We start from the raw sequence: 11067 nt of genomic DNA, 5'->3' as shown, positions 1-11067 counted from the left end.
TAGCTGTGAATTTCTGGTGTTTCTGCTTTTAAAAAAAAAATCCTCTTCGGCTTAGTATATTTATAGGATACAGTTGTATTAGAAGCAATTAGAAGCTCTTCCAAACTACTTTTACATGTGTTCTGTTGTTGAGGATTTAAACATTTTGCAAATGTTTTCTAGTGTCCACAGTGGCAGCTGCCTTAAATGCTTTTTGTCTGTAAATGGTCTTCAAAGAGTTTGGTTAGGCTTTTACAATCCTCTCCAAATAGAAGGAGCAGTGACCCTTTTTGCAGATATTTGCCCCCTGACTTTGGGTCTCCCTGCACCCAAATGCTGCAGGTAAGCTGATAAATCAGTTTTGTAGAGTTCTGGATTCATTTTACGGTTTTATTTAGAAAAAAAAAGCAGTCTCTTTAGAATTTCTCACCCAGTTTTCCACATGGCTCAGTTTTTTGAGTTTGTGTTATCTAACAAAAAACAAACGCCTGAATCGTGACATTTCTTGTTAGACCATCTTTCAAGGACATTGGAGGAACCCAGAGTATGCAGGGGGGGGGGGATTTTGCCATAAGTGGCACATAGATACATTTTTCACATTGAAAAGTCGAAGTGAGAGTTTAAACTGAGCGCTTTCTTCTGTTAGACGACAGTTTTAATCTTCTCTGCTTCAGATCAGGGCAGTAAATGCTTGATGCTCTGTTTCACTCGACTGAACGCAGAAATCCAACGTCTGCCTGAGAAGAAAAGATATTTTATGCAAATGTTAGCTAAAGTACAAAGTATTGACACAAAAATGATAAATAACAAAATGCAAAGTTTTCCTTTTTAGACAATACTTTATCACAGAAACATAAAAGCATCAGATGAGCATCACAATTTTTTAAGAATAAAAAGGATGTTTTTGTCTTTTTTTACATTCAATATTTTAATAAATAATGTCATACAAGCACTGTACATTTTTTATGGAATAAGCTGTAAATTTTGTTGAGGCTGTTGTGATTTGAACTGTAGATTTCACAGTATCAACTCTATAAAGCATCTATTTACAAATGAATACATTTCCTGGCAGTTCAAAGGTCCTCTGAGTTCAGATGATCAAACCCAAGATACAAACTTTTATTAAATTTTTCTTTTCAAGTCATGGCCCATTTAATTTTTTTAGAACAAATTTAAAGTCAGGGGGACATATTTGTTTGAAGATTTTGATTTAACATTCGGGATCATTTGGGTATATTATGATCTGCTTTTTTCTTTTTTGTAAAAAAAAATGTATACAGGATGGTTTAAACTTTTAAGAACAATCTCCTAATCAATACATCCTAGAACAGTCGAGGTCTGCTTTTAACCCTTGTGCTATCCTACGGGGTCAAGATGACCATCGACGTGTTATCCTACCATGACAAAGGTGGATAAAGGTGGAAAGATTTCATGTAATCCATGGAAACCAGTGAAGATCACAAATCATTGATGAAAAAAGGTTCAGCGCACTGTCTAGTGGGTCTAGATGACCCAACTCCCAATGTTAAAGTGCCTAGGATAGCACAAGGGTTAAAAAAAAACCAAAAAAAAAAAAACCAAATGAACCTGAAAACCACATTAGAGATGTTTTTCCAAAGGATATTTAGAAATGGCAAAAATCTGAAAGACTGCAGACCCCAAGACCACTATGTTGAGTAACAGCAACCTTTAGTTTTACATTCTCCTGCACCTTTAGTGCAGCAGAATTATATCTCTTAACAAGACGATTTGAGGAACCTGAACCAATGCTAAAAATATATGACAACTTCCCAGATCCTTTAATGGTCTCCAAAGCAACATTTCTGACATCAGGATGAAGTTTTGTGACACCAAAAAGCCTATTTGCCAAATCCTTGGGAGACTCTAAGGGTGACCCCTGAGAGTTGACCAACTTCAAACGACCTTTAAACATTTGTTGCATATTGTTCTTGTACCAACTTTAAAAAAAACGTTTTAAAAGCTAATTTTTGTACATTTTAAATAAAATGCTCTCTTTATTTTTTTCCAAAGTTATAATTCAGTTTTTCATTGCTGATATGTTTTGGTTTGGTTTATGTAGCTCTTTTGATTTTTCAAGCAATTAACCTTTACATTAGATTTAAAGTAATCATAACATCCATATTTTCATTGTATTAATGTTTTATGTATTTGTTCTGAATTTGATCCCCTGCAGTTTTTTCAACCTGGGCCCCTCAGAAAATTCAGAAGTTCCTGCCCGACAGAGTCTTGTGTAAGATATAATGCGCAGCAGATGTAACACAATGAATGTGTGTTATATCTTCCCCTCAGTCTTTTTTTTTTACATTTTGAGCATGGAAGCAAAATAAGGCATTTGTCAAAGAATGTGGCTCTTTAAGGAGCATGTATGCGCATGCATTGGCGAGCGTTCATCTGGAGCACTTGAGGTGTGAGCGCCCATCTTCTCATTGTCTTGCATGAATCTATGGCACTTGTGGAAACAATCGGCGGGAAAACACTTGGAACCGCAGTTTTTAGTCTACAGTTTTTGTTGCTTTTTCCTTTTTATCTTTGCAGACAGTCTCTGACCTGACGGAAGTTATGGCTTTTTGGTGACTTTTCTGAAGATGAGAATGAAAAAACAACAGCAACAACAAACTTGGACCATCAGCTCACAGGCTGATTGTGGATTCTGTCCATCCGATGGAGCTGTCTCCCTTCACGGTGCTGGCGGTGCGGCCCCGTGCCGGGTGATTGTCTGCGAGGCCAAAGAGGCGCGCCGCTGCACCCCGGTATTTCCAGGACATGGTGTTGTAGAGGACCGGGTTTATTGCGGCGCTCAGGTAGAAGAGAACCACGGACACCATGCTGCAGTACTCAGACAACACGGACAGTAATGGGGAGGGCGCGTCGAGAGACCGGAACTGCAGGTACCGACCCACGTGGAACGGTAACCAGCAAAGGACAAAGGCCAGCACAACCACCACTGCAGGAAGAAGAGGAGCAAAGAAGGGAAGACTTGTAAGTGGATGAGGACTTATTCTTTAAACAAAGAGAAACAATGTTTGTTTTGAAAAGTCATAATTATATTGATGCGTCTGGTGCGTATTTTTTATTTAATTGGCGCACCCTTCAAACTTACCGAGCATCTTGATGGTTTGTCTGTTGCTTTTGTCCCTGTGGGCCACTCGGGAGCTTACGCTCGTTTCCCTGTGCCTCTGCCACAGCCGACGGCCTATGAGGCTGTAGAGCACTGTTAGACAGAACACTGGCATGAAGAAGAAAACTGAGCTGAGCCACACCATGGCCTCCATCAGTCCAGACTCCACGGCGTAGTGCGTCATCCTGCACTCCCGCGTGTCCCCAACGTCCAAAAACAAGCCAGTCTCGTTGATCCATGAGCTGAAGTTGGGAGGCTCCGTGATGTCCCTCTCCACTCCCACCATGACGAACACGGGGCCAGCGCTCAAAAGAGACACTGTCCAAAGGAAACAAATCAGAGCGCGCACACGCCTTTTGGTGACCAAAGCCTTTGCGCGTAACGGGAAACATATGGCCAGGTAGCGCTCCACGGACAGCGCAGTGATGCTCAGTATGGTTGAGTACGTGCACGACTCCGACACAAACTGAAAGAGTTTGCAGAGCGCATCCCCGAGGCGCCAGGGCCTGTACCTCCACATGCGGTACAGGTCCAGAGGCATGCAGAGGAAAATAAGCAGGTCGGAAACAGCCATGCTGCACAGGTATAAGTTGGTAGTAGTTCGCATGTCCCTGTACCTGCCTACCACCAGAATAGTCATGACGTTTCCGGTCACTCCAACCAGAAACAGTAGTGTGCACGCGACGGTTATGGCCGCAAGGAGAGGAATGGAGTAATAATTAAGTGGTGGCAGAGAAAACTCCAGGTTCCGAGTGCCGTTGTTGGTCTCCTCCCAGCTGCAGTTTGGAGGGAGACACTCAGAGTCATTGGGCCAGGAGGGCATGCTGGCGCCGCAACTATTCACGGGACCGCGGCTGCCCCTGGCTGCTGAAGTCACCTTGAGTCGGATACTCCTCATGCCCCCCGGAGAGGAGTTTTTCTCCTCCCATCTCCGTCTGGGCACCGAGGTTAGCGGCAATTGCGCAGCGTTGGTGCGTAAAAGCGAATGTCACGGGCACCCACTGCGTAAAAGCGTTTTCTTTGCGCAGGAAATACAATATTACCCGGACACAGACATAGCAAATATATATGTTTGTGGCATCTAAACCATCAGCCAAACCTCCAGCTGAGGTCCTAAGGCACATCAATCACATTTTTGTCAGCTGAATTGTTGTCATCGGGACGTTTTAGAAATAAAAACATAGAAAATCAGCATTTCTGTTTTTTATCCTTACTTAATGGTATTTCTTTTAGTGTTAAAACGAAAGAACAAACACAAGTCCCGTCACGTCCAGCAACTTCCCGCAGGGCAGACAAACCCAGGGCAGCTGATCGGTTAGTGAGTCACGTCGGGCGGCGGGTGACAGTGAGTGAGCTTCAAGCGATGATGTAGTGATAGGGTGGCAGGGATGGACCCACATCCAAGAAGAAACTCCGCATTTCCAAAGTCACTCAAACCCAAACGGAAAAACAACCACCAAGGTGAACACAAAGACCGTGTGAGAAAAAGGAGACAGTTTTATGAAACTCACAAAAATCAGGAAAGAGCGACGAATTTTCAGCATTTTCCAAAAAGGCTTCATGGAGTAGTTTATCGGGAATAAAATGAGTCAAAGGCAAAAGAAATCCAGCTTGAGGTGCTTTAGACGCGTTAGATGCGGCGTGCAGAGGATCCTGATTCCCAGTGTGCAAAACAACATCAGGTGAAGTGATGCTGTTCATAAGGAGGAGGTGAGGGGCGCTCTGCTGCGGGTCCAGAGCTGCAACGACACCTACAGGCGCCACCAATGTGGACAGCGTTTTTAGCCCCCACAAAACAAATCTTTCAGAGCGTAAATTCGTCCACGTGATGGTTAAGAAAGTTAAAGTGTGACACAAATCACATCTTAGCTCTGCTAGGAAGAAAGGTCCTGTGAGAATGTATTTTTTAAAAAGAAAAATCATCTCTTTTTATGGTTGGTTGAGTTTTCATCAAACCTATTATTTGGTTCACTGAAGTTTTATTAAAAACACAAAGAATCAGCTTGCGCACAACTCTTGACTTCCAAGTTCAGTTTTTTAAATCAATCCTGAAACGTTTTTGAATTTAAGTCTGAAGAAACAAAAATAAGGTTTCATTTGGGCAACTCCTTAAATGCCCCCAGGACAATAAAAGCCTCTTATCACAGCCGCAATGTAAAACTTAACGTGAACTCAATATTTATATTGATTTAACACATAAAGTGTTGTGATTTTCTCTTTTGCTTTGCAGGAAAAATGTTTTTAGTAAGCATGGTTTTAGGAGTTCATGATAAAATATGTGTAAAATATCACAACAAAAGCATAAAATCCTGTTTTATGATGTGCTTTATTGAGTAGAGCCTGGCATAGAAGATTTCATAAAACTAATAGAATAGTTAGAGTAAATAGAGCAATACAACTTATTAGCTTAAGAATAAAATGTGAAAACTAAATTAAAACTTTTCCTTTAACGCAAAACACCGCTTCTTATATAATTTTTCTTCCTATAAAATATCAGTCACAGATAATACTTTGAAAAATTCTATAAAACAAGGAGGGATCAACTTCCTGTTTATCTTTTTGGACACTGATTGTGGTTTTGTAAATGACGTGCCTTTTTCCCTTCTCCCTCCCAACCTCAGCTCTGATTGGGGTTAATTTAAGGAGTACAGCATCTTACAGTCTTACTTATTTGACACAATTCTCCAGTCACCTTTTGAGTTATTTTTAAAGCATCCCCAGTGGTCTTTCAATACACCACTTTTTAGATAAAATAAAATTAAACCAAAACACAGCTGTTTTCCAGAACATAGTTTCTGCAGCGCAGCAGCATTTTATTAGAAATTCCCCTCTGGGTTGTGGGAGGAACCGATACCCTGCCCCCTCCCCCCACCTGCCCTGTTGCAGAGTGGAGCAGGGAGCTTGTCTCCTGCCCAGCATAAATTCAATCTTTTTTAAACTGCATTTTTTACATCTGTTCCTGATTAACATCTATTAGAATAAAACAATAATCAAAATGTTCATGATTTTCATCAGAGTTAGTCTAAGATACCAAGTAAACTGCAAATGTTACAATTATGGTATTCTTCTGAAATGAGACACAAGTATGATAACAGCATATCGACTGACTAAATTAGCTTCTTTTTATAGTTTAAGTTTTCAAAGGAGTGCCTCAAGGCTCTGTGCTGTGGCCCCACAACCTTTACATCAACTTTTCGGTTCATCTGTGTATGTTCATTCTTTTGCAGATGATACTCTAGTATTTTTTCAGGTCATACTACAATCCTGAGGGGTTTTGCCCCATCTTACCTCCATTAAACATTGAAGCACAACTTTATTATCAATATTTCCCTCTGTTATAAACTTTTCTAAAGTGATAAATCAGTACATAATGATCGCTCATGCTTGTGTAGTTCTTCAGATCTTATGCATGGCACAGTTTAAGTTTTCTGGCTATTGATATACCCTCTAAAATTTCAATTTAAAGTCCCATTATTGTGTAGGAGATGTAAGACATTTGTTCTCCACATTTGACCCATCCATTAAAGTGGTGAGTTTTAACATGTTCTTCATGTTCTTGTAGCGTTTTTCTGATGATGGATGACATATGTAAAAAAAAAATCTTAAAATTGGATTCTTGAGTATTTCTTTATTCAAATCCTTTGTAAAAAGAGCTTATTTCTGAAGCAAAAAATACGCTGTTTGGGCCACAAGCTCCCTGCTCTCCTCCATGATTAGGAGGGGAAGTGGGGTGAGGTTGCTCTGCAGAAACGGAGCAACACAAAGTCAAATTTTGAATGAATTACTGCCGCTCTGCAGAAACTATGTCCTAGAAAAGTTTTTTGATTTAGACTAAAAACAGCATATTTATATTTAAAAGACCATTGGGAATGCTTTGAAGATGTATCAAACCATGATCAGAGTGGGACACAGGCATTGGGTCCCATATGTAATATTTGGTATGACTCAACTGCAGACTTGAACCCATGGCCTTTCAGCTTCAGGGGAAAAAACACTACCACTAGGCTAATGAGTTTACCTGGGTGAACTCAGCTGCTCCAATTCCAGTTTGTATGTAAAACCTAACAGACGTTCCAGAACTCACTGTGCAAACTGCCCATTTCTCCAAGTTTGATTGTCTCCCTTTCTGTAAACTACTGAAAATACGGAAGTGTTTGTCAGCTTAAAAGATCAAAACTGAAAAGCTTTCTAGGTAATCTTTACAGTGTTTTCTTAGTGTCTGAATCATGTGATGTGATATCACTTGTGGTGATTGCGAATCTAATTCATAAAAGACTAAAGGTTAGTTTGGCTTTTAATAAACATGGGTGGGAATCTGATCACAATCAGAGTTTCAACATCAAGTATTTCTTTATTTTTTGTGATCCTACTGCACAGCTCCTGTTATCTCCCTGCCCTTTGCGCCATGTTTACCAGCTGATAGCATTATATTTATGACCGCTGAATCATAATGTGCGTCTTCAAGGTAAGGCATGAAAATGAGGAAGACAGACGACTTTACAGGACAACAGCCAGAAACCTGTGGTGAGAGCTGTGTCTTGAAAAATACTATTTCGTCACATCTGGTAAGTACAGCAGTGGATGTTAAATAATCTGAGTGTGTCTGGACCAGCTTGTGTGTGTGTGTGTGGATGATTCTCTCTGACATGACCTCATGTAGACAACAATTTTGTGCTTGAAGGTTCAACCCATGTCCTCTATAATCAGTGTACTTTTAATCTGTTCTCTATTTTGAGTTTGCTCTCATGATGAATGTAGTTAGCTGGAAAAAAGTCAAATTACCATCCTATGTTACTATTTACGCAAATCAAACATGCAAACGGAGCGCCGTCTGGGAACAGGAAGTAATGAAAGTGGTGTTTTTTTTCTTACTGTATGTACTATTATTCAACACGTGAAAACCAATTTTCTCCTTTTTTTTGTACTTTTGAACAATATCAAACCAAAGCATAGCAAAGTTTGTTTCAATATGCCTTAGTGGCTATTTATTCCGTCTAAGGGTCCCACTTAAGGTTTTCCACATGTCGCTGATGGTTAGTGTGCCTCAGGTTGTTGATTGACATGTGGATAAGGCTTTGGTGGTCACTTCAAATAGTAATGGTCAATCAGGGTGTGGCTGAGTGCAGGTTAAAGGTCCGGCGGTGAAGGCAGGCATGCATTTGGTCTTAAGTGTGTGTGCGGCCATCATGTGAGCACAGCAGTACATTATTTCACCCTCTAGATGGAGGGAGAGATTGATTCCATTTCTGCGACTGAGAGGCAGTCAACCTTTGAACGGGACAGCTCCTCCGGTTTAACCCACAGACCCTCTGCAGACTTGTCAGTCTGCGTTTGGTAGTGGGGAAGCAGCCAAATTCAAATGGTTTCACTGAAACAGCTGTAGTGTCTTACTGGTAGTTGGCTGACTATATGTACAGATCAAAGCAAAGAAAGGTGCTGTGAATACACGGGAGCACATGTGGATGGACGCTGCAGCACAGCCACTAGACAAACACATGGGATAGTGGTGAGAAAAATGCAGAGCCCGTGTCAGTATTTCCCCCAGAGGTCTCCTCCTACCTCACCACAAGTCCAGCGCTCTCCGCTGACCAATGAGACGAGCCCAGGGGGGAGAATCACAGTCTGTCATTGGTTCAGAGTTTTGGAGCACCTCCTCCTCTTTCTGAGGAGTTCACAGTTAGTTTTTCCTTTCTCACTACTCTTTGTGGTTTGCAGTAAAGGGATCTTATAGGACTGGGTGCTTCTTCTTCTTCTGTACAGTTCTTTGTGCATACAGGAGCTGCCTGTGTGCTTCACTTCTGCTGATCAGTCAGTGAAAGCACAGGATTTGAGCAAACATGTGGCGTGCCCGTCCACAGAAAGAGCAGGTTGGTAATGTCTCCCTCTGTTTGTTCTATTTGTGTACATGGGGTTTGGAAGATACATTACAAGTTTGCGTGGCACTCCTTGGATTTGGGTTGTGATCAGGTTCGTGGCAGTTTGTTCCTAATAATGTCATGCGTTCATATTTGCAAAGGCATGAAAGCGTGCACTTGACAGTACAGTTATCTTTTGCAAAATCAGTGTGTAACACTCTCTGGGTCTTTTTTTTTATGGACACTTTGTATTTTCAGTAATTAAAACATATGTGAAGGTTCTGAAAAACTGATAAAGTGGCTTCAAATTAAGTCCAGGTGTGTCTGTTCTGTGCGGCTGTTCCCTGTCTGAGCTGTGGAAGTTTGTTGTTGCACATGGCGTTTCATGTGGAGAAGCAAACCCAGCTCCCTCTCAGTCTTCTCTTCTTCTGTTGTCTTTGTGGGGCGTACACATGACCCTTTCCTGTGGCATGTAGTGGGGGAAGAGGTGTGACCTCAGCAGTTCTTTGTTAGGTTGCCAATACGCTGTATGAGGCTTCAAGTGTGGGAATGCTCTTTTACATTTCCTGTAGCTTAAGTCTTCTTCCACTTTCGGCTTCTCCCATCAGGGGTCGCCACAGCGATTGAGTCGCATGGTAGATTTGGCAATGTTTTACGCCGGATGCCCTTCCTGACGCAACCTTCTCAGACCGGGCTTGGAACCGGCAGAGGTAGAGAAGGGAACAGGGAGCAGCCTGGAGTCGAACCCTGGTTTCACGGACGGCAGGCGCCGCAAACCAGCACGAGCTAAACCTGCTCCCTATTTCCTGTAGCTTAAGTGTTTGTATTAAACATCAGTTAGGAGCGTTGGAATTCGTAAGCTGGTACATTTTTTTCTTTTATTGCAATTCACCTCTTGTATTCGTAGACAACTGAAACGTTTTCTTTTTAACAAGTTAGGCAGAGTTACTACTGTAAATGTGTTCCAGGTGTCACTGCTACAAGACATTGCATTCTGTGGTTTTCCAAACACAAAATATAATGAAGAAACCTTTATTTTTGGATTATAAAAAAAGAAAATGTGGCCATGTAAGTTCACAGTCTCACTAGTTGTTAGGGAAATAACTTTTGACAGGTTTGATGAGACCATTTTCCTAAAGGAAGTCTAAATAGCAGAATCCCTTCACACGGCATGTTTATCATCTGTTTTTATAGTTGAGGGAAATTTGATTGGTCTGAAAATGTGCAGTTCCAATTTCACTTTGCAACATCACAGACCCAGCTGAGGGAGAAACCATCCACCCTAAGATTTTCTCCCACCCTTTTTGACTCCAACGCTTTGAGCGCCAACATCTGTTTTTCCTTCTTCTTTTTTTTTAGTTTTCATATCTTTCAGTGGAACTTTAAGAGATAAACCCAACAAATATTTCTCCTTTATTCATGACTACAGTATTGTGAGTTCACGGGAATCAGGAAAAGCCACAGTTTTCCAGGATTTTGAAGAGTTTGAAGCAGGTTTTGGCCCAAACAGTCAGAGGGAGCTGTGCTTTCCGTCCGTCAGCACAAAGATGCCTTGTGTTTCCACTTCGGCAAAGATGACGATCCCCTTCTTTCTCTCTTTTTTTCCCTTGCATTTACTGTGTCTTCCTTTCTCTGGCTCTCGCCCCTAACCCCTCTATCTATGGTGTGAAAGATTAGATAATAGGCAGCTTTAGTGTGGGCAGAGAAAAAAAGGTGTCACAGACCTCTCTTATTGCGTCTCCCTCCCAATTCTCTTCTCTCTCTCTATTAGTACCATCTGTGCCACGAGGAGCTTGGCACCAACAGATCTATAAATGCCAAGCAGCGTTTATGTTGGTCGTACTGTATGCACGTGACTGAGCGTGTGCAGCACTGGGGTTCTTTTCTTACCCAGGAAGGATTTGCACAAATGGTCTTTTATCATTTTCGCCTCGATAATTTTGAAAAAACCTCAAGTTCTCCATCACACATCTGGGAATAGATGAGGCGATCCACATGTTTCTCTTCACACTCCATGGGAAACAGTGGTGGCGCTTCTGCCGATGTTGACAGAAATGCTCGGTCCGCCTCCGCTCTTCTTTTAGTCATTTGACA

At 41.6% G+C, this 11067-nt stretch overlaps 2 protein-coding genes across 4 annotated transcripts in view; one reads left to right on the top strand and one right to left on the bottom strand.

Moving 5' to 3' along the window:
- Positions 1-2301: 2301 nt before the first annotated feature.
- LOC101167158 (growth hormone secretagogue receptor type 1) lies at positions 2302-5120 on the bottom strand. Its single transcript, XM_004082164.4, has 2 exons — positions 3101-5120; positions 2302-2944 (listed from the first exon to the last, which is right to left on the bottom strand). The coding sequence occupies exons 1-2, from the start codon at positions 4014-4016 to the stop codon at positions 2631-2633; spliced, it is 1230 nt and encodes a 409-aa protein (XP_004082212.2). The 5' UTR covers positions 4017-5120; the 3' UTR covers positions 2302-2630.
- Positions 2913-11067, top strand: part of pld1 (phospholipase D1) — a 37919-nt gene continuing 29764 nt past the window's right edge. Inside the window, exon 1 of one of the 3 annotated variants that reach the window (XM_020713736.2) lies at positions 2913-2979. The gene's annotated coding sequence lies outside the window, so the exon portion shown is untranslated. Of the gene's footprint in view, positions 2980-7583; positions 7684-8811; positions 8986-11067 lie in introns of those variants that run through there. The other 2 variants (XM_011490171.3, XM_011490170.3) reach the window with 2 other exon arrangements.

The sequence above is a fragment of the Oryzias latipes genome, chromosome 22, assembly GCF_002234675.1.
Source record: "Oryzias latipes chromosome 22, ASM223467v1".
In the NCBI taxonomy this organism is placed as follows: Eukaryota; Metazoa; Chordata; class Actinopteri; order Beloniformes; family Adrianichthyidae; genus Oryzias; species Oryzias latipes.
This window is presented reverse-complemented; position numbering and strand designations above follow the sequence as displayed.